Source organism: Crassostrea angulata, chromosome 10 (genome assembly GCF_025612915.1).
Source record: "Crassostrea angulata isolate pt1a10 chromosome 10, ASM2561291v2, whole genome shotgun sequence".
Classification (NCBI taxonomy): domain Eukaryota; kingdom Metazoa; phylum Mollusca; class Bivalvia; order Ostreida; family Ostreidae; genus Magallana; species Magallana angulata.
Genome location: NC_069120.1, coordinates 40,278,961 through 40,306,880, shown reverse-complemented (window position 1 = coordinate 40,306,880; position 27,920 = coordinate 40,278,961). Strand labels below are relative to the sequence as shown.

Genomic DNA, 27,920 nt, shown 5'->3' with positions numbered 1-27,920 from the left:
CACGTTGTTACACCTGTCATCGCGCCGCGCGTGACCTTTTACCTTTGACGTATAACTGTACAAGCACGCACCTGGGGTTTCAGCTGTCAAATGTTTGTAGTGCTGCAGAACTTACCGTAGTGATGTTCTAGCGGGAGCGAATGGTGCACGGAATATACTCGGGGGATTTTAATTATTTTTCTACCACTAGATAGAATTTAACAGTAGATTTGGATTATTAGTGAAAAATAAACATGAAGAATAGCGACGAAAGCCATAAAATAACGGAAACTGTGTACAAGGTAAATTTTATCTTATGCCGTGTAATTATACGTTCACCACACCTGTACGTTAAAAAATCAATATAATTGTTGTTCCTTGCTAATATAGTAGAAAGAAGAGCAAGATTTCCGGTCAGTTATAGTAGATCATGCGTGATTCACGATCTTTTTCTATATATTCGAAGAAGAAAAAAATACCTGAAATGTTCGTGACAGACAAGAGCATGCCAATGCATCTATAGCGCCCTTTATACACATATATCTATGTTGAAATCGATGTAAATCTCTTTTTTCTTTTCTTTTAAAAAAAATTGTCATCAGAATCTTGCGGAGAATTTCAACCCTGGAGTACGGCAAATCATAGCATGCGGAAAACTGTACCACAAGGCCTTGCAAGGTAATGGGGGTCATCTATAACCTGTTGACACAGTCAATTTCACCATGTCCCTACAACTAAGACTTGAGATAAAGGTGTGTGGAAGGAAAGAAAATGTTTATCATCAAGTAAATCCTTTTGCTTGGACAGTAATCAGGGTACACATATTCATAATCAGATTGCATCGGCTGGGACATTTTTTTGTCTTTATCCCTCCGAGGGGGGTATAAGATAAATCTTTTCCACATTCCTTGAAGGAAGCTAAAATGTCAAATTGTGTCAGGGAAATGACTGCACATACCAGATTTAGTCACCTTGGGGCCAAGATTTAGACACCATTTACATTGTGTACAATCAATTTGGGTGTGGTCATCTATTTATAAATGACCAGTGTGATGTATTGGGGTCATGGTTCGTACCAAGTGGTACAAGGTGGGGTAGCATTAACTTTGATGGCCAGGTTAATTAAAGCTATTTACCAAATTATATATGTGATTTGTATGGCCTCATAAAATTAAGGCCATAACCATAACACATGAAATTTTATGGGTGTTCATGGGAAGACTTTACTGTAGAAAGTCAGATTAAAAGTTGTCAGTATTCCAGTAGATAATACATGTATATCTAGTCTCTAATTAAACTGATTTTAAAAATCATTCTTACCAAACATAAGTGGCTGATTTGGCTTAACTTTTTCCCTAGGCCTGACTGTTGCTGCAAGGGCCTACACAGAAGCCCTGATGAGGGTGGGGCAGTCAGCAAGAACCACGTGCTCAGGGGGCACTGAGGAAATGGGCAAGTATCCCGAGTAATATCACTCATATACCAGTCATTGTACATTCACAACCAGCATATGGGGAATAATGTCAATATTCAGTATTACAAATATCAGTATCTATAATGCAAGGTATAATTAAGATGCTGAAGTGAGTGTGAATTCTCTATCTCTGTATTCTAACCATGATATCTCAAATCCTTGGATATTTCGACAGTTTTTTTCTTGGTCCTCATGATTTCAAGATAAAGAGGTTTGACTGTATACATTTGCTTTAACACACCACTAGAAATAATGGAAAGATTGTCCAACAATGACCACATGCATTTTTGGGGGCTAGAAAAAGTGTTGAAGCTCAGTATAGTGACTTTTTATGGAATCGGTCTTAATGGTCTTGGATGGTTTGTGGTAAAGCACCTGACTATTATGTATACAGGTGTCACAAGTTTGATTACTGCCAATCCTGGCCAGCAAAATGTTATTTTTGATTTCATAAGTTTAATTCTTCTTTTCCTTAATGATAAAAGTGGAAACAAGAGCTAGGTTGTACAGGATTTTTTTTTCAGTTGTGAATACTGAACAAGGAACATGAATTAGATTTCCTGTAGTAAATATTAATTGTGTATAAACTGTTTTTAGGTGCATGTTATTTTTTTTTTATTTTTTTACAAAAAGGAACATTATTTAAGATAAAAAATTGGGATGGTTCTTTAGAGACCTGTCAATTAATGCATGACACATTTCAATGAATCAGACTGGGCAAAGGGAGTCCCCCTGTTGCATGCCTTGTGACTCGTGATTAGATCTTTGCTGTAACAAGATGTCTACAACAATCCAGGATACTAAATGTCTAGTGATACATCAAACAAACTTTAAAATCAGTGGTAAATGGCTTAATCATGTGATTGTGTCCACCTGTAGTTTTAAGAGACTTGAAAATGGCCAGGCTTCCGGATTGACTGACAAATTAAAATAAGATCAATGGGGAAACAACAGTCAGGGAACACTAGCTTGAGCTATACGTGAAATCTTTGTTTTTTAAACAGACGGAAAAAAGATGGCCATAAAAATATTTGGTTTGCAACCAATGTTTACAAAGATGAACAACTTTCCTGTCTGTCTGGGGGAAAAGAATGCAGGTAAAAAGATAGATAGGGAAGGTAAAAATTTGAAAGTTGCTATTTTGGATTAACGGTATATAGATAAAAAGAGGATTTAAATTAAGAGTATATAGAGACTATGATTTATTCACTTTTTTAAAAGAGAAATTTTATATGCAAACTTTTACAATATGTAGCTTTTTGAGATAATAATTGTACATCCCCTTCTTTTAAAAAATCCAAAAAGTGTCCTTGTCATTCAGGTTATTTAAATTTAAATCATATTTAGTGGAAAGAAACCAGTGCAATTAAGTTGGAAGCCTGGGGACATTGTAGACTCATGCATTATTTATTTGTTGTGTTCATCAAAACTTTAATTCTATGCAAAAAATGTTTTGTCAAGCTGGCCTTTTTGATACAAGCAAAGTATGTAATTAGGTCATATGGAAAACTTTCTTTAAAACTATTGCATTCCAAACCCTGAAGCTTAGTGTCAAGGAATGTCATTAATCTTTCATTTATTTAGATCATTAAGAACTTTAACGAAGATTTTTCTTTAAAATCACCAGTCTCTTTCTTATTTGTACCACTTCTTTGTTACCATTATTATAGCATTGGGAACCTCTTTCTGGCTCTTAATTGTAATGCAGATCTTCAGAATACGCAGCAGTTGTAATTTTAGCTGAATATAATTTCTGATTGCTGTAGGTGTATTTTGATTTCCTCAAGTACCTACTGAATTTTAGATTTTTGGGCATAAGGAAATTTTCATTTTAAAACCAGGGGTGTACGTTCTAGCCGTGCCTTGTGTTTTAAAGGAAATCTTGTAAACATTTCCTTATTAACTTTTTTCGGTCATATTACTCTGGTAGATTTTTAATTCAGGTATATAGGAAGAGTGCAGTTTAATATTAATGTATGACTAATATTTTGTGATATTTTCCTTATTTCACCCTGTTTTTCTGGCTACAATATATAGTACAGACAATTTAAACATAAAATACATGTATATCCTTGATTGGGAGTTTCAGGCCATGATCAAATGTCAACTAGAGGACAGAGTTTTCCATGCATAGTAATAAAACGACGAGGCTTAATATATATATGCTTTCACTGATAAACACAAAAAGAAAAATGTAAAGAAAAAAAAAGAATAAAGTATAAAGCTGGGATTATAAGTAATGGTAGGTGTATACCTACGTGGTGTCCCCGACTTGATGGATTGGGGATGTCCACTCCTTTGTTAGTCAGACAGACAGCATTTAATTTCTCCTTTGTCCACAGTGTAAGCTTTTACATTGATCTTGGTAATTGATGAGCTGCATGGTGGAATAATCGGATGTGCCGGGCCTTAGAGGCAACAGATTGATACATGAATAGTTTTATGGTTTCTATTTGGTTTGTTTATTTTGTGTGTGTATTTTTTCTCTTCCAATCTGAACACAGTTTGATTTTACTGGTCAAAGTTTTCAAATATGAGCAAATTAATTGTCAATCTTTCACTGTACTTAATATATGAAATACACAAGGATGCATATTATCAACTACGCAGATAAACAATATATGTATACATTCGTATATTGAGTTTAATATGCATAATTATGCTGCTACATGCACAAAGGAAATTGGACAGATTTAGCTTATCGGTAAATACATACAACTTCATGGTATAAATACAGAGCAAATACAGAATAATACAGTAGAGCATCAATATTCCACATCAATAGCACTGGGGAACTGGTACAATTGTAAATTGTGGGGATATATGGAAGGGGGGGGGAGAGAGGTTTTGGTAGTAAAAAAGGAGCAAAGCAATTGACCTGAATATGTTTGGAATCTCAGTCAATTTCTTTCAGTATGACCTTAATTTTATCTTTAATTTATGCTTAATGAAATAAATGATGATTGATTCCAATGTTTTTTTCTGTGTACGCATACATATTGTTGTTATTCAACAGATTGAAGATATATGTTATTCGGATTTATAAAAAAAAATATCCAAAAACAAGTACAAATATTGATTAAATTTATATACAGATCAGTTCGTTTGAAGCATTTTATCAGTTGTATTGACATTTTTTTCTGAACCATATTGCCAACATTTTGATCAGATCTAAAATAGGAAAGAAAGATCACAAGATCCCTAGATTGTTCAATTTGCTTTGTGTTTGACTCAGAGTCACACACCAGTTGACAGTTTAGATAATAAACAGGGAAACATAATAGGAAGAACACTAGGAAATTACCTATGAAATAACCATGCACTTTTTCTTCAGTCGGGAGAAGAAAAGAGAAATATTATGGTACATCATGAATTTTAAAGGGCGTAACTTTTTCAAGAAGATATTTGCTTAGAGGGAACCCAAAAGAGAAAGAGAGAGCTAGGGGCTGGTACCAGCCTCTATGAGAGAGAGAGAGAGAGAGAGAGAGAGAGAGAGAGAGAGAGAGAGAGAGAGAGAGAGAGAGAGAGAGAGAGAATTATTGTATATACCGGTAGAATAGCTAGTATAATGTTATAAAGGGGTTTTCAAAGGGATTTTAAAGGGAAATAAGTGCTAAGAAAGAGGGACAGACAGACAGACAGATTACGGTATAGCAAATGGGTTTTACAGGGAGATAACTTTACTTAGAGATGGAAAGGGAGAGAGAGGGGCACTAAACTGTATTAGAGAAACAGTGACCACGTTGACAGAAAACAAATTTAATTAACAACATCTAGTTGTTTCTAAAAAAGAAAGGATAATGGTACTTTGATTTTGAATTCTTGAGAATTGATGGGGGATGAACCACAGAAAATTACATTACTGAGGTCTAGACCTTTTGTCACATAGGTGATGGTCTGTATGCTAATACAGTTGTCACTTGTCAGACCTGTAGTCCGTTTTGCTATGTAAGATGTTATGGCCCGTGTCATATCAGCAAAAAGGCCAGGTAATTAACTCACCTTTGCCACAAGTACTACCAGGGGTGAAGTTAGGTGACATTATGCATGCATGGACAGACTGATTCATATTGACAACTATTTATACTCAGTGGATAATCTGGCCTCTTGAATTTCAAATTCTTGTGTTTTTGACCATGTATGGCCTTAAGCAGCTATGGACTGATGATTTCCTGTTTTAAAAAATTAAAAACACAAACACAAACAGCAATTAAATATTATCGAGAAACTTTGTTCCTTATTCAGTTCTTCTCTTTTAAAGCAGGAAATTTTACAAACAGCATTTCATTAACTGAAATAGTTATACATGTAGTTGATCCTGAGAGACTTCACTGTACAATTATTAATACTGTACACATTATTACATTTCAGTATCTGTGTTTTTAAGTGCATGGTCAATGTTCTTGTGGTTAGCAACCACTATAGTCACATGTTACTGGTTTGAATTCCTTAGTATTCTGCTTTCATTCCTTGGAGCAATCACTTGCTCCCCATTGTCATGGTCTACCCTACTATAAAGGGGAGGGGAGAGAGGGGCAGTTCAAAGGGGGAGATAAGTCCAGCTCATTCTCAGCATACCTAATGGGAGTCTAGAACTGCATGTAGCAAAATTGAGGAGTCATGAACCCATTGTCTCATCTATATCAGTGGTAGTGGGAGTAAATTGTACTCCAGAAACTTGTGGATAGCAAAATATGAGAAGTAAGTAAAAATGCTGTGCTTATGAGTCAACTTTCTATCAGTTGCATCAGACTTCCTCTTAATAATGAACCACCCAACTTAGTGGAGGTGTAAAAGCAAGGTATACCTTTCTTTGTTATGGGTGTATTTAAAAAGATTCCTTTATTTGTTGTCAATCACAGTGCCATCTATGTTTAACTCAAATGTCAATTTACGTTAATAGTGCACTATCTGAATTAGGCCCTACCTCTACCGGATTAAGCCTCGTAAATTAACGAGAAATCTTTTTAGAGTTTTGAAATTGGAATGAAGCAGTAAAAGTACAGTATTGAATAAATATCGCTGCAGAAATAATTTATGAACTAAGAAACTGCACAATGCCCAGAAGGTGACTTAACAACGTTGATGTTACATAGATCGGTTGCTGTAGATCTCCGCAAACAAACAAAGAAAGGCTGGAGAAGTTATGTGATTTAAAACGGAGACATTTAGACATCATGCATTTACGCCTTAGAAAAATTCGCCATTAACTATTAGTAAGCTGTGAAATTAAAAGTTAAACAATGAAATTGATTTCTAGGGGAGTCTGATTACTACTGAAACTTGTTGGTAGACTATTTGGGTTTCTTAGTGCATGGTCATACGATGTATAATGAAGACTGATATGTTGTTTATTTTAAGAAGACGATATGTTTTACTTCTTAACCTCTTTACTGTCTCAGTCTGTCCCAATTTCATGCTAAGTCTTTACCAAATGTACATGTAATTGTTACCAAGCTCATCTCCATCAACACAATATGGTCAGAGACTCAGAAACATTACTGTAACAGAGCAACCTATATATATATACCAAGTACTCATGGTTGTGAATGTTGTGACCCTCCCCCCCCCCCCCCCCTTTCTTCTTGTAACCACCCACCTCTTATTATAGCTGTACAGATTATCAATAACTTAGCTCTTGCTCTAGCTAGCAAAGCTTTATCAATATGCTATATAATAAATCCCCCCAAAAATAGATTCATCATACTTTCCATATTTTTAATCGATGCACAAATTAAGTCACCCTTCCAGGATAAATTAATAAAACTTCATTTTCATAAACAAACATAAGCTTGAACACTAATTTTCCCATTAGTCCCCCGGCTTGAAGAACTTCCAGTGTGGCATGTTATATATTTTTCAATACAGATTTAGACGTTCCATTCTTGTATGTGTGTTATTGTGGGGCTGATGTCATACGACAGGCTTTATTGACATTGACCAATCAGTTTTATTATAGGCTGTGATCATATAACATGTTTATATCACACACCCTATAGCTTGGCGTGACATTTTTATTCCTATAGTTGGCTGATAGGGCAGGGCTTAACTCACTATAGCTGATCAAAGATAGTTATACATATATACCAGTACATGAAAGTTACATTAGCAAAAATTTTAATATTAATTTTTATATAAATTTCATCATGCATTGAATTAAGCTTGCTTTCTATAAGGTAATCAATTACATGTACTGCATATTTACTGATAAACAGATATTAAAATGTACTTTTATCTACTTGTACACATGTACTAAGGAAATAATTTGTCAATTGTGACCAGTAAATTTGTTGCTGATGAAATTTTGAGATTGTATAAAGTGAAATTTAACAAACATTTTCTAATTGAATTACTGTACTGTATATTCCTTATAAAACACAAGGAATTTTATATCTGTGAAATATCGCGAGGAGCAGTCCTTGAGGATTTTTTAAATCCCTTATTTTTCAGACATTTTTGAGATACACTCTATGAAATCATAACCAAAAAATTATTTGCGATTTTATATTCTCACAATTTGATGCAAAAAAGTGGAATCATGAAATTAATTAATATCACGTAAAATAAGGAATTTACAGTAAGAAGTATAGGTATAGATGAAATAGTCTTAAATTTTTTTTAATCATAGCTGAAAGACTAACTTTTACTTTGTTTACTATGACAGCTTGTTGAAACTCCAAACTGAACATATTATACATGCATTTAGTATACATGTAAATTGCATTTTGGATTAGAAATATAATTTAATTAAGGGAGCAATTCAGGATGGCATATTGGATTGTATTCTTGTATAGAAATGCTATTGTACATGAATTATTAACCATGTAAATAGGAGTGACATAAGGGGAAGGGAAATGTTAATGTATGTTTTTGCCTGCAACCAACTTTCCCTTGTATAATATTGCATAAATTACTTGTGTATCAAACTGTAAAAGGGAAGTAACTCTTTCTCTTTCAGCCCCTAGCTACGCAGAATTTTAATCCACAAAACAAAGAGATAGAAAAATGATAAATTACGCAGTCGACTTGGCAACAAAACTGATAAACATTGTGAAAGTTTGGTATTTGATAATAAGCTTTTGTGCTTCAATCATTGTTGTGAACACTGTGTAAATATGACAGATTGAAAATGATAAATATTAGATATTAAATGATAATTGCATGAGGAGGGTCACATCGGGTAACTTTACCACAGATAACACAACTTGTTATCATTTATCTATTGGGTCATACCTTTACTTTTATTACAAATGATTGTGGTACTATCTATAAGTGGAATAATAGAGTATATGCAGATGCAGGTAAAAATATAAGAATTGAGACCAGCCCATATATGACTTATAGTACATGCATTTGAAGAATTCCATTCGATTTATTTTCAAATTCTGAAAAATCAGCAACACTTGCATTATCAAACTTAATTTTCATTATGCAAGGTGAAATAACAGTGCATGTACCTTTACAAGTACTTTTAGTTTGCTGGAATAATGACAGTTCATAATAATCTATTATGGCTTGTAGGGGTGAGATTATCACATTTTTTCACACTGTGGCTGACAACTCATCTCGCAACCCAAATATCCTTTGACGGTTGTTACCTGGTAACTCAGCCTTGATCTAGCTTCATACCTTATGTATATGTACTGTTATTGTAATCAATCGAAAAGGAACATTCCCAATAAAAAAACATCTCTGTAATTTCAAGCCTATGTATAAATATTCATCATTTATTGATCAGAACTTCTTTCACGAGCATCTTAATTCCAGGGGTTTTTTGCTGTTGTTACTTTATATAAGGCTACACAGAGTATGTACCTTGATAGGTTTATCTCGTAATGAATGAGTTTGTAACTGAGCTGAAGGCATACAATGTCAGGTAGATGGAAATCTTCTTATAGGGTGTTTCTATGTCTCAATAACAAATTCCAAACCATATGTAAGCAATGCAAGCTATTCAAGATGAATATATTTTTACATTACAAATGGTATAGACTTTGATCACAAGTGTGCATTTTAATCAATAAATTGTGGAGTTACATTTAGGTTTTTTTCTAATGTTACATGATAGCAATGATTTTGTTGAAAAATAAAGAGTTTATCTTTTTTAAGATTAAAAGTTTAATTTTATTTTAAAATGCTTCCTCTTCTTTGATTTCAGGTGAAGCAATATATGAAATAGCAGAAGCTCAAAAAGAAATACAGGCCCGAGTTGAAGACAATGTAGGTCCTTTTATACATTGCTGTCCAATGTAGAACAACATTGTGGTTTTCAATTACCACTGTTAGAGTAAATGATTTGAGTAACTGAGTCTGAATGATACTTAAGAGGGCTGAATGGTTGTGGTCATTTCTAGACCATATTAATCTTCTTTTGACAAAGAGCTCTACATATATGAATATAAGAATAAAACTATTACAACTTTGAATTTTAAAAAAATTGGATTTTATCTTTACTAAAGAACTGTTTTCAGTTTAGAGCAAAAAATTACCATATTTAAGATTTTAAGGTATATCTTATAAATGAGTAATTTGTTGACCACTGAGCCTCATTAAACACAAATATGCTACATTAAAAGGAAGGGGGAAGCAGAAGTAAAGTGAGGTTACTGTTTTTGATAACGTGCGCTCCTTGCCGAGGTGTTGCACTACAGCAAGGATGAAAGGTGATACAAGGATGTGTCTGCCTTCGTGACAAAGTTTGTGATAATTGCGTGGTCTCAGTTTCAAATTCCTTAATTATGTTGCCTGTTTTGTGGGAAATGTCAAAACCAATATAATTTTAGATAATTTGTCATGATTGTAGCCTTTTCAGTGGGAACAAATTATCATTGTTCTAAAAAAATATGTAAAAGTTTTAAATTTAAAACATACCAGAAGTTTTTGAGCTGTCAGATGTATTTCTTAACCCTAATTAACTTTGCTGAGAAAATTATGTAGATTTTGATCCATGTACATGTTTGTTTGAATATGGAAATATACTTTGGCAATACATGTATTACTTTTTTTTACAGTCCAAAGCCCTATTTACAGAGCTAATTTTGCCATTGGAACAGAAGCTAGAAAATGAATTTAAAAGATCCTCGGTAGGTATCTTTCACGAATCACGCAGATCCTTATTCTTCATAGTGCAAACTTTCTCAGCATTGATCGAATGCTTGTTCAAACATAGATTATGTAATATTGATAAAAAATATATGTGCATGTGTACCGGTATATATGAATGGGTGGATGAATAAGAACTTGACATGCTAAATTCGAAGTTCGTCAAACAGGCTTGTCTCGATACTTGGTTGTTAGTAAACACAGTCAAAACACAAACTGCAGATCGAGAAAGGACCTAAGCGTACCTTATCAATATGCACTGTGATTCACTCCATATACTTTCTTAACAGGGTGCGGAGGTGAACTTTTGGGAATAGTTGAGTTGGGTGGGAGGGATATGGGCCATTAACAGATACACATCTCTCAAATTTGGAACTCTTCACAACCTTGTTTATTCAGGACAAACAATACCCCCACCTCTTGACTTTCTCTATTGAGCACAAGTGTCAACATATCACTGTCTGATGGCAGAGACGAAATGTTGAAACTGGTTTTTGTCAGTTGTTTGAATGAGTGTATTGAACTTGATGGTGATGAATATACGTATACTAGCATAGGGGTTATTTCTTGTTGAGTATCCATACCTGTTAATGATTCTTAAAGTACATATATATGAACATGATATTATATATTGCTACTTACATGTCACCTTATAAAAGAATTTTATGTCAATAATAAAACTAAAGGTTGTGTGTGAATGCTTTGTTTTATGAGTATACCATATATTTTCTCCGATCATATTTATTTTTGCCCCGGTAGGAAATGGAAAACAGCTAGCCGGGCTAATTCAATATACTGCAAGCTGCTTCTCTTTTAATGTAACTGTGTTAGGATGAATTAAAATTGACCAAATTCTTCTACAACTGTTTTTGGGAAGATATAACATTGGGCAAAAATAATCATTTGTACAATAATACTAGTTAAACTTACGAATTTTGTGCTATCAGACTGACTCTGCACCAAGTTAGATTTAGTCAAAATCATTTGACAATGCACAGACTGTTATGGATAGATTATATATATACTCCTACTTGAATAAAAAGTCATCTCACGGTAATAAGAATCCTGTCGTTATTTTCAGTCCCAGTACAAAAAATATTCTAATGGTCACAAGGTCGTTTGGGCTCCCTACAGTAAAGCAGTGGAATCGCTGAAGAAATTTCGCAAAAAAAGTCGAAACAAACCCATGTTTGAAGAGCAAAAGGAATCCCAGGTACATTTTTTTATATGTGAAATGATTGGCAAATAATTATTGCAATTCAAAATGACAAAATATCAGGTTAAGTGCATGCATGGTCATGCAGACAATTGTACATATGTCCTGTTGTTTGAATCATAAACCGGTAAATATTCATACTTTTTTTTCAAAAAATCATGGAGGAAAAAAGTAAAGATGCATCAAATTCATTTCTTAATGGTACAGATTGCGTTTGAAATTTTACACTTTTATTGGCTTTCCTGCAAGTCTTATGATAAATATCAAGAGTATTCTTAAATATCTTTTCAGCACATGAAAACACTTGAAAGATGTCAAGAAAAGTTGGATGAATTCAGAATGAATGGACTTAAACTGGTAAGAGAGAAACAGGATGTCACTGAGTTAACAGGTGTGTGACTGTTAGTCAATATATTGGGTCTCAATATCTCAGTGGTTAGAGTGCTGGCACGGTATGCCAGAGGCCCTGGGTTTGAGTTCCGGTTGGGACTTGACTTTTCACCACCTGTTACATTTTGCGCCCAACGTACAAATCCGACGGTCACTCCTTTGGAGCATGTTTCACAACATTTCCTTCACTCATAAAAATCTACTCGTAAATTCAAGGATGAATTTCTACCATGAGAGGGGGAGTATGTAGCTCAGTGGTTAGAGTGCTGGCACGGTACGCCAGAGGCCCTGGGTTCAAGTCTCGGTTGATACTTGACGTTTCACCACCTGTTACAAACATTAAAAAGAGAAAAGAGAATTTGTTGGTTTTTGGACAGTGATTGAATTATTATCTTCATGCATAGTCATTTAGTCTCAGCAAGGGGCTGTTGTAAATCAAATTGAAGCAATAATGGAAACTTAAATTGTGCAGCAAGACAGAAAAAGAGAAGGAATGTTATGCGGCTTCATGAGTTGCTTGTTGTAATCTCATAAATAAAATGATCTGCTCAAACTTTTTGTACCTTCAGGCTCTTCTTGAGGAGAGGAAATGTCACTGTTTTCTATTGGACAGACTAAATGCCATGGCAACACTTTATGCTAATCACCATAAACAGGTGAGATACTGTATATTTTGTTTTTGTGGTGAATGAAAAAAAGGAATGTCTGATGTTGGTACGGATGGCCCAAATCGCAATCCCTTTTGATAGTTTATAGTATAGAAGACATTTTTCCTATGTATTAAAACAATGTAACAGCAAGAGTTTTCTCCCTTTAAATGATTTTTATGTGCCTTGTTCAATTATAGTCTGCTGAAACTTTGATGATCGGACTCACAAAATGGAAGCAGCTCTCTGTCAAACCTCACATCTTGCCACCAGAAGCGGACCGACTTTTAATGATTCAGGTACACACATCAGTAACGACTACAAAATCTGATAAATTCAAGCTATATTCCATATGCTGCATATGATAATTCAGAAATAGCCTTCTAGATGTTACATCAAAAAGAGTGGATATTCTCTGTTTTCATGTCTTTGGATCAGCTTACTTCTGTAGCTGATCAGATTTCCCCGTTTTCAATACGGTATGTCGATCAGTTCGTCAGAAAATTCCTGTCAAATTATTGACAGTTTTGTGAAGCTATATAAGTGTCACAAATAGACTCATGATTGGATTAGTATACTTTCATACAGTTAATGGTTTTCTCTGTCTGAATCAATGAGGCAGGTGGATGGTAAAATGGTTTCATTTAAAAACAAGCAGGATCAATAGGTATTGAGAAAGATACAGTAATTAAAACATATACATTTACCGGTACATTCAACATCAAAATTGGCTAATGCCTATCTACACAATATTGAGTTACTGACCAGCACATTACTCTCTGTGTAGATTTCCTCACATTAATGATCCATTCTCTTTGATTTATCGGCATAAAGAGGTAAGTTATGTGCCCTCTATTTGCCCATAGAAAATTAAGATGGCAAGCTATCTGTGACTCTTTCATGAATGTCATTGACATATTAGTTCATGTACGTACTTCAGTTTAGGCAATGTTGTCAAGGTCTGTCTATCATCAAAATGAAACTTGTTGGTATAGGCTGAAAATGTTATTCTTGTTACTTTGCTGTGCGTATCTGGCTTATGGTAGATATTTGTTAATGCATTTTTCATAAAATTCGATAAAAAAAGAATTTGTTTAGGTGTAGTAAATGTCCTTCACAATAAATAAGTTCTCTATGGAGACATATCTAAAGAATTTCTTTATCCCTGTGAATTATATTGTCAAGATTAACAAGAAAAATCAATGTCATTATTGATCACTCAATCTCACATTACCAGGTGAAAGACACAACTTTATACCTACCTGTCTGAGAATAACCTTGTATTTTAATGATGTCAAGGTCAATGACCTCATCGTTTTGTCTAGTCAATGCTAACAAATTTAGTTAATGGATGCGAGTTCAGATCACTAAATAGTACTTGTTAAGCAACAACGATCTATATTCCCTGAAGAATTATATGATTGTAAGTTATTAAAGACATGTTGGCCATATTGTTTTTTACCATTTGATGTAGGATCGGGATCACATGAGTGAAATAAATGGAGGACTGTACAGAAATGACCTTGAGACGAGATCATTAGGAAGTCCGTACCGGAGGTCACAGAGTATTCACGATGTCCACAGACGCCCAATACCTATACACTCCGAGGGCGGATCAGACATTTACAGTAAGCCTACGATTTATCTTCTCCTCTTATATAGTTATCTGTCAAGTTAATTTGTCAGAATAGCTATTCATCATGTAACGGTTATTAATTAGCAATACATGTAATTCCTTATTTTTTTTTAAATCATATCCATCATAGTTAAAGATAGGTTATGTTGGCATTACAGCAAGACTTTAATTAAATTTATTAGCAAATTTTTATGATCCTGCACAATATTTTTTTTTCACTATTAATATGTGTTCATAACTGCTGCAGAAATCAATTTATCAGAACTTTTCAGCTAAATGTTTTAAGCTTATGAAAACAATTAGTTCAGTTACATAAATCCCTTTTTGAGCCATGAGACAGAGCTTTTTACCATGGTTTCCATGGTGCTAAAAGAATATGAGTCATTGAATTCCCCTGAATGGAACACTAATTCATCATAGGAAGACAACTTCAATGCTCCAGAAAATAAGAATGAAATGGCATTTAAAAAAAAGACATTTATTTACAGCAAAGACTCTGCCTCATGGGCGGGTAGTGCCACCACCTCCACCGACGTCGGGGCTACAGGTCAGGGCGGTGTACTCACACGATGGGGAGGGGGAAACCAAAATGTCATTTATGGAGGGTGACATGATCAACATCATTGGGGAGAAAGCCTCAGATGGCTGGCAGTATGGTCTCAACACAAAAACCGGAAAGTATGGAACTCTCTTAGACATTTTTTGAAATGCAAGTACATGTACATAATTGAAAATTAAATTAAAGATACAAAAACTGTAAAGTATTTAATTCTATCCTATTCTTTGAAATTTGCTGAACATAAAATTGAAAATCAAATACAGAAGTTGTAACCATCAGCTTATTATATTTTTGGCATGATGAATTTTGGCTAGAGGTTCAATTTTGTTGCTTCTTCTTGTAATTTTTTCAAAGTAAATACTTAACTTCTGTAGCATTTAATTAGTATTTTAAGTTGAACTTGTATAAAAGTACTGCATGTTGATGCGTATTGTAGATATGGTTGGTTTCCACTGTCTTTCACAGAACCATTCCATATGCCCCCTATGAGAGAAGGGCATTCCATGTAAGTAAAACACTACATTGTCCAAAGGGAGACAACTCTTTTCATTTTTAAATAGAATACTTAAAAATACTTTAAAAACTTTTCCTTTAAACCTTACCTAATAAACCCTGCATAATTGCAACTTTGTTTAGTAAAATTGTAAATAATGGCAGTATTTGGAAAGCATATTATGGATCAATTTTTAATTAGTTGTTACATTGTAAGGATGAACGGTAGAGTGAAGAGTATGGGTGATTTATTGGATGATTCGCCAGAAAATGGAAGTTATTTCATGGAACACAGTATGCCAGGAAGTGCTCAAAGACCGAAATCCCTGTACGAGGGTTCGGGAACCAGATTACCCATGAACAGTAGCCCACCAGCTATGAGGGTAAGAGAGTAAAGGAATTTAACTGGTGCAGGAACCCTTGATTATGGAGTAGGGTTTAGTAATGTTAATTTAGAATTAAAATCTAAAGGTAAATTTGTTAGATATTTGTAAGAAAAATATTCCATAAACTTGATGACTTTTAATTTGTAACTGATGGATACTAGTATGTCCTCTATTGCAATTGATAACATGCATGCATGATTTATTCAACTGATTTTAAAGAATTTGTGCTCATTTTATGCTGCTGTGCTTAGTCAATCTCTCATTTCATTAGTTGTAGAAACTGTAGATTTTAGCTCATATATTCTCAAACAAGCATCTGCTTGCTGCTTGGTCTGTTAACCAAATAGACTAGTTCTACTGTTACATATTGTATTCACCAATCCGTAACTTTTCAGTCACAAAACCATCACCCTGGGTGGAATGGGCCACACCCTAACGTTATGGGGTCTTATTCTTTACCACGACAATTCACAGGGCAAGGGCCATATATGAGCTCTGATACGGACCACCTTTACCAATTTCTGCCCTCAGACCAACAGGTATATTGCCTGCTGGAATGTTGTCATATGGACCTGTATTTTATATGGATACTGCCATACCTTGCATGCTTATAACAAGAAAAGGTGTATACTAACTAGATGGGATGGGTTTATTAATTATTGAATTTTGGAAGGATCTTTGGAGTGGTGGATAAAACTAGATGACTGATTTTTTTATGAATAGAAAATTCATGCATATAAAGGGAAATAATTCCAACCTGAATGTGCCACTTTTTTTTATAGGCAAGAATATGGTTATGTTAATGGATAGCTTACTGATAAACAAAAGTAGATTTTATATCTGAAAATTCAGGATAGATAATTATTAGAAAAAATGTGTTTATTTTTTAATATTTTCTGTCTTTTCAAATAGATGGCCTATCTGGATTACAATTTTAACTCCTTCCTCTATTAATGTTGTTCAACAAACTTGTTAATTAATATTTATGTTTACCATGTCGCGTTTTTTATCGTTTTTTATGTACCAGTACTAAAAACACAATAAAAAGAAAATAACCAGCAAATCCTATAAATTCTTATAATAAATGTACTAAAAAAAATTTTTTAATTTGTGTTATAGCGATATTTTGGAACAGCAATATTTTTCTCCTGAATTTTACCTCTTTGTATACAGCATACTGGAGACAGAGCACCCAATGCTTATCATCATCAGGACCCTCATTTTACTGAGGCTAGGGGCACTAACCCCCCTTCTCCCCCTTTACCCCCACCCCCTTCCCCCCTCGCCTCCAAACAATCCTCCCCGAGGAATGGTACTCCCTCCTCCTCCCGTTCTTCTGCCTCTCCTAGCATAAGCTCCTCCTTCCGATCAGAATCTCCAATCAGAAGAAATGCTGCACAACAATGTCAAAAATTTAACCAATCAGCTTTCACCATTCCACCAGCACCCCCTCTTGCTCCTCCCACTTCTGCACCAATCACAAACACTCATGCTTCAACTGCACAGTCTGAGAATTCAGTTTACCACAATTTATACCAGAGCACCCAGGGAAGCATGCCGGGGTATGGGCACCTGTCTCGTCAACAACACAGCATTCCCCCACCCCCTCCTCCCGCCCCTCCCGGGCCCCCTCCCATCGGTGGACAACAGCGAGGACCTGCAAAGAATTATGGGACAGATGAAGAGGATTCAGAGTAATATACACTAGAGATATTTATGAGTGAACTATTGTAAATCATTTAACATGTGTATGGTAAACCTTTGATAACATCGATTCTAGATGACATTACCTGCATTTCTAGACACAATTAAAACTGACAACATTGAATGAGGACAAACATGAATTAAACTCCCTTGGAACCTGTTGCTAATTTTTCCTGTATGTGGTATTCCATTTAGCGATAGAACCCTCTAGTAAGAGTGCTGCTAAATCTGATGTACTTGAGTAGATTTTTTAAAACCATATTCCCACCGCATGATATATAATTACATAAATCCAAAAATATTCCAGCAATGCTCCTGGGCTGCATGTTACTAACCATCAGGTCTATATAATGCTATTGAATAAAAAGCGCAGTACTAATTTCTGTGTTTAGTTTTGGTTAAATTATCTCATATTTTTGCATGAGGGTTGTTTGAATCAATCTTCAGTTTTAATTTAATTTATGAATTGGAATTGCATGCATGCACAGGCATGAATGAAAACCATAAGTGCATGTAAAATGAATTGGAAAAATAGATAAAAAATACAAGCCAATAGAAATGAGACAGTATCAAACAAGTGGTATTAAGGTATAGTGTTTATATATTTATGATTGATACCTTATTTTTATTTCAAAGTAGAGAAACCAATTTTCCTTAGGATTTTCAAAATCTTGATTCCCCGGGAAAAAGGCGTAATTATTTCTGCAATGCTGGATGCCAAAATTTTCTAACATGTTTTAACAATAAGAACAATGCTAATGATATTAAAAAGGATAATGTGATTATTATTGAACTTTAAAAAAAACTAAGAAAATTAAGACAATGATATTTGTATAGATTTTGAGTAAATACTCTGTAATTATTAAGAATTAGTAAATTTGCATATGCTTTTGTGATGAAAATGACAAATGGTGTACATATTTAAGACAGATTTGTATTTATTTATTTCCTATTAACAGTTTCAGAAGAAATCCTAATTTTGCCCACGTCAGTTTGAGGAGAACGGTGACCAATGACAGATCAAAACCTCGATTTTAGTTAACGGATGGACATTAAACCTCATATTTTATCTATGGATGGATGTTAACCTCACTTTACTCCATGGATGGATCTACAGCTCATATTACCATCGCTAATTTGGATCTAAAACTTAGCTGGAATCTGTGAATTGCAGGATTATTAAATTTATAGATTAGTTCAGTTCGTGAATTTGAAACTGATATGTCAAAATGGTCTATAGATATAAATATTGATTTTATTCTATGGATGTAAGTTTTAGATCATGGAATAGGTGCTATTACATTAAATGATTGACTCTCAGAACAAATTTGTACATCTACAGATACATATTGAACATTGTATTTGTATTAATTCCTGATGTCTTTTCATGTCCTTTAAAATTGAACTCTTTTAATGCTTCCATCTCTGTAAATTCAATGTCTAACTCCATAAACCGGTATTTATATGTTATATGGCAAGGTTCTTGAAATCTATATCAATATACAGTGTATCAAGTGCTGTCATACAAAAGTTACGACTATATGCTACCTGAATCATGTTGCTAACATTACTATGCATAAAATACCTTTTTGTGTACACTATATCATTCAGTGAAAAATGTATATTCTACATGAAATTATAATCAGTAAATGCATGTACATTATAAATGAATTGGTTGGAGTCACATACCCTTAGATATATACCTTCGACTTTCGTATCCTAATTAATAATGTCAAGATGCAATGTGAATTTCAGCAATTTGTGTAAATTTATGTATGTCCCTGCTGCATCTTTAAGTCAGTGGTATCCACTGAACAACAATGTAAGATGAACATATCTTTGTCAATTAAATGCAAATTTAATTGTAACGCACTTTTATAAAAAAGAAATGTAGTGCATAGGGCTTAGAGGTACCTTAACCTAAAATTACTTTCCTTCCAAACATTTTGACGATCATCAAAACTGATTTCCAAAAATTTAGATTCTCTTTATATATCTGATATTGATATTGAACATTAATTTTAAGTGCTGGTGTTCATAATTTGATAAAAGTCCCCATAAAATATTTTTGTTTTATTTTCATGCTTGTATCATTTTTCAATTACAGCATTATATTTTCACACAATTTTTATATTGCCAGCATACAATTTTTTTGACTTTTGTATTGGATAAACAAATGATGAATTTTTTAAGATATCCTGTCTGTAATGCTACATATGTAATTACAATAATGAAAGTGTTCAATGAGGACAATTTATCTAGGATATGTTCATATAGACTCAGGGATACAATAATTAAGGGCTAGTTGGCCAGTTTTTACAGGTGCATTACAAATGGACCAAACCCACTAACCCCTAAAACTTGCTATGATGCAGACATCTTTAAATATTAATATTTATATTCAGAATATATGTACTTACCAAAAAATTGTAATATTTGAAAACTTTCTGTTAAACAACACAAATGTAAACCAAGAAAATTCATTATATATGGTACTTATTAAAAGATTTTTAAATGATAAGGTTCTTTTATATTGTATATTCCAGTTGTTGTTTCTTGTACATTTTATCATGATCAAGTTTTTTTTTCTATATTTGATATTATATTTCATGTGTGGTTATATCAAACTAACAATGTCTATGATGAATAATATTTTTGACAATATTCTGATATGTACCTGAACTTGTAAAATCACTGAATATACAATACTAAAACTGTATGTACAAACATACAATGTACATGTATATCAAGTACTTACTGTATATAGGGTTATTTTCGCCCCGTGTAATTTTCGCCCCTCTACACTTGAAAAAGTTTCACTGAGTCTTGAATTTGCCCAGACACAGTTATGTTTAAAGAAAGATAATATGAGACATTGGCATTCGTCCAGTCTTAAATTCGCCCGCTGGCAACGAACCCTGTCAACGAGGGTGATAGGGGCGTAAAATAAAATGGGGGCGAATATTTCTCTGTACATACAGTAGAATCTACTTAAAAATGTATGCATATATACGTTGTGAATAAGGGTATTCCATCATCTTTTGAACACAAATATATATATAAACAAGTATAGTAATACTTTCCCTCTCAGAAATCTGACATCATGTATTTTCACAATTTTCTTCCAAAATTCTCCAATATTTCACTATTATTATTAATCTGTGACCTTACATTGTTGAACAATGCTTGCAGCTTTAGGTATCAATATATATGCAAAACCTGCACAGAAAAGCTGAGTATGTTGTTACAAATTGTTATATATTATCTATAATATCCATTGTTTAATGTTAATAAACAAATATCTATAAAATGTACGTCTTCATTTTTAAGATTTGGTAATTTAATTCCACAAGGTTGCCCAGGCTGCGGCCTCTTGTTTCTGCGATAAAGATTAACACTTTCATAAATATTATTATACTGTCAGGAGAAAACTTTATCGCAAAAAAGTGCCTGTTCCCCAGGCACGTAACAACTGGGGGGGGGGGGGGGGGGGTAGATAATTTAATTTGACTACGTACCTGTTTCTTTTAATTTTTTTTAAGAGTACAAAGTACAAGCCACTCGCCCTTCCAAAAATATTTTTAGCCTCTCCACTTTGAAAAAACGTGTATGTAGCTTTAAACCAATTTGTGTTTGTTGTCTAAAACGCACGGATATAACCTTTACTGATAATAGACGTTGCAACTTTTGAAATTTGCACGTAAAAATAGAGCAATTAATATATTTTAATTTCTAACAAAAACAGGATAAAATAACGGTGGTCACATAATTTATTCACATTGCGTACTCCAAATTTCTATGATTTTTTCGGGAGACAATCCATGCACTGTGAACACAAAAGGCCCCTTGTACCAGCAAGGGGGTTTGAAGCGAGGGTTGTAGTGATAGAATCCAGCAAGCTTGGTCACCTTCAGGTTCAGCTGTTCAAGACACAGACCTATGTACACGTCCTCCAGCGGGAAAAACGGCACGTTTTCCGCCATATCGTGGATCCGTTTCACCACTGGCAGTGACGTCATGTAACCAGTGCCACTGCAAAATGGCGGGAACATTTTCTTGCTGTATAAGGTCTCTGGTATGTAATACTTGGACTTTGGGTCTCTGTGGGGCTTTTCGTCCTTCAGGCATACACCCCCGATTTGCTCTTGGAATATTTTTCCAAATCTTGGCAAAGCTATGGACATGATATTGGGAACATTGATCCACATGTCGTCATCAGTTTTCATGACGTATTTGACACTAGGACAGTCTTCGACCGCCCATCTCATGGCCATTCTTGTTTTCAGCGTGAGATTGCCGTAACTGTCCAAGAAGCTCCCTTGTATGATGTCATGATGACGTTCATTTTCTTCCACAATCATATCATTGACAGAACCCTTGGAAGACTCCCCCAGCAAAAACACGTGCTTAACCTGACGATCTAACTCTCCGGTTAGATTTAACCACGTCATACGTAAGGCATTCCGTTGGTTAAATCCATCCACTGCAGACGCGATCAAAAACACTAATTCTGTCGAATTGTCGCATATGTTCGAGTTTTTAATCACATATTCGTTAGTGTATTTAAAACAACCTTTGCATGTAAGATTCCGTGTTGGAATTAAGGGTGTACTGCTGATGTGAGCGTATGGATCCATCAGTGCAGTGGTATGCGAACCGTGTGTATCGTCTGTTGTTCGAATCCTAAAGCCTTTATCATTAAGTATTCCAAAATTCTGAACGTGAATCAATGATAAGTCGGTACCCAGAAATGGATTTATTATCACTATAGCGTGGGTCTTGAGATACCTGTGGGTAAAAGTGAATATTGCAAAAAGAATGAAGTTTACAATCACTGCTCCCAGAAGCCCGTATTGCAAACACGCACCAAGGTTGCTTCTTGTTTTCCAATAGATCATCTTTGATCATCTGAAATGACAATACTGTATCAAAGTACAGGCGTTGATAATAACATATGTATTATTTTCTCATAAGGCGGTATTGTTACAGAATTAGGTAGTGCCAATAGATAACAATGACCCCAAATGTTGGCAATGTTTGCTCAAGATATTTTTTCGAGGAAAAAAATGGGAAACTCCATAGCTTTAGCCATACCTATTCTAAGCAAGAACAAATTAACAAATGAACTTATAATAATGAAAAAGAATAATTATATAGAAATTTACCTCATTTGATAAATAAAATCTTCATGACCATATCTCTGTAACCTTATCTGACTTTGATCACACTGAGGGATATAGAACAAGTATTATGATAAAAATATCAGTGAATTCACGACAAACATGTTCGGCGATTTTCAAATAACCATGTTGCTGCGATGTTTGAACCTTTTTTTTAAAAGATGCCTCACGTTTATTTTTTGTTATGGTATTGAGAAGAAGAAAAAAGCCCAAAATTGCAGATAACCTTTGAATTTCTGAATGTTGATTATCAAAAGGACCGCTAAAATGTCGGGATGTCATGGGAATATTTTGAATTGTGGATAAGGAGAGAACTAATTGGTTTTGTCAATCACTCGGTTAATAAAATTGTCACACGACGTTCTTATAAGTAACGGTATAACTAAATAAGATTATTCTAATAAAAAAAAGGTTAGCTCTTGAATAAAAGAAAAACGAACAGACTAAATAAGCCATACAGCAAAGATATTTTTAAGTCCTCACGAGAGCTATGATTCGCTTGAATGTAATTCGAAACAAAGTGAATGGTTTATTTCACTGGGAGGGTAAGTATGAGCAGTTTGAGAACGAGAAATATGTGGACTCCCACCAAACGCAAAGTAATGTTGATGATGGTAAAATCACGGTGTGGCAAGCAGGATGGAATATTACAAACGCTATTCAGGTAAATTCAAACTTCGTTGCTTTGGAATAAATACTTTTTAGGACCGATTTCTGAGAACAAATATTTGTGAGCAACGCGAAAAACTCGCAAATCACATACATTTTTTTCTCTTGCAAATTCATAAGATGTCAGAAATGCTAACTGGATGTTTCGAATGCATTTTCTATAAAATTCTAAACGCAAAAAGATGTTGGAGTAAATATGAAATATTCTGATATACATGTAAGACATGGTTTCTTTGACATTTTTTTCTTTTTTTTTTTAAGAGAAAAAAATATCGTAAGCTTAAGGAAATATACACTGTAAGGTCTCAATATTCTTTTCAGGGGATGTTTCTGGTGAGTTTTCCATACGCTCTTGTACAAGGAGGGTACTGGACACTACTAGTCATCAGCGTTACCGCCGCTATCTGCGCCCATACCAGTCAAATCATCGTGGAATGCCTGTATGAAGAAGATGCAAGTGGGCAGAAGGTTCGAGTCCGGAATAGTTACGTTGATATTGCAAATCGGGTCTGGGGCCTAAGAATTGGGAAAGTTTTGCTGACCACTGCACAGATAATAGAACTATCCTTCACTTGTATCCTCTACATTCTTGTAAGTGGAGAGCTTCTGTATGGTTGTTTTCGGTCACGTGATGTTAGCCTTGCCGCTTGGACCGTCATATGCACCATACCACTTTTACCGTGTGCGTTCCTACAGAGTATTCGACGAGTGTCTAGTTTAAGCTTTTGGTGTACAATGGCACATGTCGTAATAAATGCCGTAATCATAGTATATTGCTTCACCAAAGTTTCAGACTGGCACTGGGATCAAATGCCGGTGGAAATTAACATCTTCGAGTTTCCCGTGTCTCTTGGGATCGTCGTATTCAGTTACACATCGCAGATATTTGCGCCAACACTGGAAGGTAAAATGCGTAATCCGGGGAGGTTTTCTCGCATGACATTTTGTACGCACATCTGTGCTGCCGTATTTAAGAGCGTGTTCGCTTATGTTTGCTTTCTTACTTGGGGCAAAGAAACAAAAGAGGTTATCACCAACAACTTGACCATTCCAAGTCTCAAAACTTCTGTGGACTTGGTATTGGTTGTAAAGGCCCTCCTTTCATACCCGCTTCCTTACTTTGCTACACTGGAAATCATCGAACAAGAATTCTTCACCTTGTTTAATAACTCGTGTTGCACTCCATGCTTTGATGATAAAAACAAGTTAAACACATGGGCTGCTGCAATGAGGATTGCTTTCGTTGTCGCCACAATGTTGCTCGCTGTGTTTCTTCCGCACTTTTCTATACTGATGGGCTTGGTAGGGAGTTTTACTGGAACCATGCTTTCTTTAGTCTGGCCCTGTCATTTCTACCTGCAGATCCACGGTCAGAGACTGTCTTGGCATAAGAAGTTTGTTAACTGGATCATCATCGTCCTGGGACTCGCCGTTTGTTGCATTGGAGTGTTTTATTCCGGACTTGCTCTCCACCATGCCGTACATGGTCAAGGTGTTGCCATGTCAATGACCTTTAACCTCACACAGTTTTAGGAGTGCTCATAAGATAAGGATTGTTGTAGTTCATGTTGTATGGTAATGGCTTTTTCACCACTGCATTTTTTATATTCAATGTAAAGTGGTCATAAAACGGCACGGCCAATCCAATATATAATTTATTCGTACATCAAAGCGGGACAATATATATGAAAGACTTGTTTTAGAACTATGCTGGAAAGGGATGATTATAGTCTGTCCCAAGTTATTGCTTCCATCAATTGTTGATGATTTTCAATAAAAATACACATACCTGTGAAAGAAATACAATTGAAATCGATGAAAGGGCATATATCCAAGATATCTTCATTGAACAATTATCCCTTTTCACTCATAAAATTTCACAGGAATGAAAACAATTTTCTTACGGAGATTTGTAATGGGAAATGTTTACATCTTTTCTCCATTCGGAATACACTCGGAAAACATCGCGCAATTTTTTAACATTATCATCCGGGCTGATGCAATGCAAAATCTCCGTAGACTTTCAATTTTTGGATGTGTATTGAAACCTGAAGCGATAGAGGGGGCGTTTCAAAACAGACAATCTGGAAATTTTTCATATTATTGAAATATCAAGCAAAAAGTGGTGGAAGCAAAAACTCGGGACAGAGTATAGTAACAAAATTGTTAATAATTAGATGTCAAAATTGTAACAGTACATAGAGACCGGTAAGTAACGATGGCGGATTTTGTGTTACATCTTCAAATTAAACGTGTTATAGAGAATTTTAATAGAATAAACTCACAGAAATAAACATTGTTATAACCACAATTAATTTGTTACATTTTTACAGCGTAGTAAATCTTCGTAAAAACATGAGTTTAAATACCGTATATAATTGTGATTACTGCATGTCTGTAACAGAACTAAATATTAGAGTTATTTTGTTAGTTAGTTATGTAATGTTTAAATAAACTTTTTTCACGACAAATCTTAAAACTTGTTCAAAAAGAATTTGTTATCATAATGTATTACAGTGGTTCAAACCCTTAGAAATAACTACATCGGTAATGAAGGTAGTTCAAGGTACAATAGAGTACATTGAATTGTGCTCTTTTGAGACCAACAGAGAGTTCACTAATAGCTATAAACTTTCTGGGTGACCAATTTTATAATGATTTACCATAGGAACTCCGTAAGCTTGAAACACATTAAGGATTCCGCAAGACCATCAAAACACTGCAGTTCAGGCATGAATAAGAAACATTGACCAGTAATATTTCAAGACTGCGAATTTATTTATCCTACTCATCCTTTTATCACGTTTTAGATATAAAGCTTCTATTATTTTTTTTTTGTCATCACTCTACTAACACGTTTAATTATAGTATCGCTTACGCACATTACTTTCATTAACAACAGTTTACAGCGCATAGAATCTACATGTATATTTTACGGTCTATACGTCAATATGATAATAATATATCAGTTCTTGTGTATTTGGCATGTTGGGCGTTCAGCTAATGAGTAATATATCACCGGTCGATTGGATTAACTGATCGGGGTGTCCCCAGGCTAGTGAGTAGTGTTCCCTGATAGATGTATCTTTAGCCTAGTCAAGCGTACCCTGGTTCCCAAAGCCTTCCGAAGTCTTTGCATAATCGGAAAGCCTCGGGGGCTAGGCAAGATCAGGCGTCATTGGCTCAGTGAGTAGTGTTCACCGATCGGGGTGTCCCCAGTCTAGAAAGTAGTGTTCACCGACCAAGCGTACCTTCGTTTCCGAGGCTTCCGAAGAGTTTGGACATTCGGAAGGCATCGGGAGCTATTCTAGGTCAAACGGCCCTTAGAACAGTGAGTAGTGTTCACCGATCTGGGTGTCTCAAGCCTAGTTATAGTCTATAGTTATTGCTTCCATCAATTTTTGATGTTTTTTAACAAAAATACACATACCTGTGAAAGAAATACAATTGAAACCGATGAAAGGGAATATATCCAAGATATCTTCATTGAATAATTATCCCTTTTCACTCATAAAATTTCACAGGATCGAAAACAATTTTCTTACGGAGATTTGTAATGGGAAATGTTTACATCTTTTCTCCATTCGGAATACACTCGGAATACATCGCGCATATTTATAACATTATCATCCGGGCTTATTATATGGCTGATGCAATGCAAAATCTCCATAGACTTTCATTGGATGTGTATTGAAACCTGAAGCGGTAGAGGGGGGCGTTTCAAAACAGATAATCTGGACATTTTTCATATTAGTGGATGAACGTAGTTTGAGCACAAAGGTATTTACTATTATTGAAATATCAAGAAAAAGTGGTGGAAGCAAAAACTCGGGACAGAGTATAGTAGAGTTCACTGACCAAGCGTACCCTGGTTCCCAAAGCCTTCCGAAGTGCTTGTACATTCGGAAGGCATCAGGAGCTATTATTGACCATATGGCCCTTAGCCCAGTGAGTAGTGTTCACCGATCGGGGTGTTTCCAGCCTAGTGAGTAGTGTTTACTGATCGGAATGTATCAAGCCTAGTTAGAAGAGTTCACTGACCAAGCGTACCCTTGTTACCAAAGCCTTCCGAAGTGTTTGCACATTCGGAAAGCATCTGGAGCTATTATTGGCCATACGGCGCTTAGAACAGTGAGTAGTGTTCACCGATCGGGGTGTCTCCAGCCTAGTGAATAGTTTTCACTGACCAAGCGTACCTTGGTTCCCAAAGCCTTCCGAAGTGCTTGTACATTCGGAAGGCATCAGGAGCTATTATTGGCCATACGGCCCTTAGAACAGTGAGTAGTGTTCACTGATCGGAATGTATCCTGCCTAGTGAGTAGAGTTCACTGACCAAGCGTACCCTGGTTCCCAAAGCCTTCCGAAGTGCTTGTACATTCGGAAGGCATCAGGAGCTATTATTGACCATATTGCCCTTAGCCCAGTGAGTAGTGTTCACCGATCGGGGTGTTTCCAGCCTAGTGAGTAGTGTTTACCGATCGGAATG

At 35.0% G+C, this 27,920-nt stretch overlaps 3 protein-coding genes across 4 annotated transcripts; 2 read left to right on the top strand and 1 right to left on the bottom strand.

Annotated features, from left to right (window-relative positions):
- LOC128167774 (brain-specific angiogenesis inhibitor 1-associated protein 2-like) lies at positions 1–20,895 on the top strand. 2 transcript variants are annotated; one of them, XM_052833683.1, is made up of 16 exons: positions 1–281; positions 582–657; positions 1,339–1,431; positions 9,612–9,673; positions 10,465–10,536; positions 11,637–11,768; positions 12,063–12,128; positions 12,731–12,817; positions 13,009–13,107; positions 14,283–14,436; positions 14,933–15,122; positions 15,440–15,508; positions 15,713–15,878; positions 16,277–16,420; positions 17,055–17,575; positions 18,545–20,895. In XM_052833683.1, exons 1-16 carry the CDS (start codon positions 234–236, stop codon positions 18,621–18,623), a joined length of 2,058 nt encoding a protein of 685 aa, XP_052689643.1. In that variant the 5' UTR covers positions 1–233; the 3' UTR covers positions 18,624–20,895. The 2 variants fall into 2 exon arrangements, with proteins under 2 accessions (XP_052689643.1, XP_052689644.1); XM_052833684.1 differs by lacking the exon at positions 16,277–16,420 and having other exon boundaries at positions 4–281.
- A 413-nt stretch (positions 20,896–21,308) lies between these two features.
- Positions 21,309–22,873, bottom strand: LOC128167776 (beta-1,3-galactosyltransferase 5-like). Its single transcript, XM_052833686.1, has 2 exons — positions 22,751–22,873; positions 21,309–22,493 (listed from the first exon to the last, which is right to left on the bottom strand). Exon 2 carries the CDS (start codon positions 22,481–22,483, stop codon positions 21,356–21,358), a length of 1,128 nt encoding a protein of 375 aa, XP_052689646.1. The 5' UTR covers positions 22,484–22,493; positions 22,751–22,873; the 3' UTR covers positions 21,309–21,355.
- A 407-nt stretch (positions 22,874–23,280) lies between these two features.
- On the top strand, positions 23,281–25,151 carry LOC128167775 (vesicular inhibitory amino acid transporter-like). The gene has a single exon (XM_052833685.1). It carries the CDS (start codon positions 23,759–23,761, stop codon positions 24,965–24,967), a length of 1,209 nt encoding a protein of 402 aa, XP_052689645.1. The 5' UTR covers positions 23,281–23,758; the 3' UTR covers positions 24,968–25,151.
- The last annotated feature ends 2,769 nt before the right edge of the window (positions 25,152–27,920 follow it).

Coding starts and splice junctions, on each gene's coding strand:
- LOC128167774 (XM_052833683.1), top strand. CDS start 234: ATGAAGAATAGCGACGAAAGCCATAAAATAACGGAAACTGTGTACAAG. Junction 15,509..15,712: donor ATGAGAGAAGGGCATTCCAT/GTAAGTAAAACA, acceptor TTACATTGTAAG/GATGAACGGTAGAGTGAAGA. Junction 17,576..18,544: donor ACAGATGAAGAGGATTCAGA/GTAATATACACT, acceptor TCCTATTAACAG/TTTCAGAAGAAATCCTAATT.
- LOC128167776 (XM_052833686.1), bottom strand. CDS start 22,483: ATGATCTATTGGAAAACAAGAAGCAACCTTGGTGCGTGTTTGCAATAC.
- LOC128167775 (XM_052833685.1), top strand. CDS start 23,759: ATGTTTCTGGTGAGTTTTCCATACGCTCTTGTACAAGGAGGGTACTGG.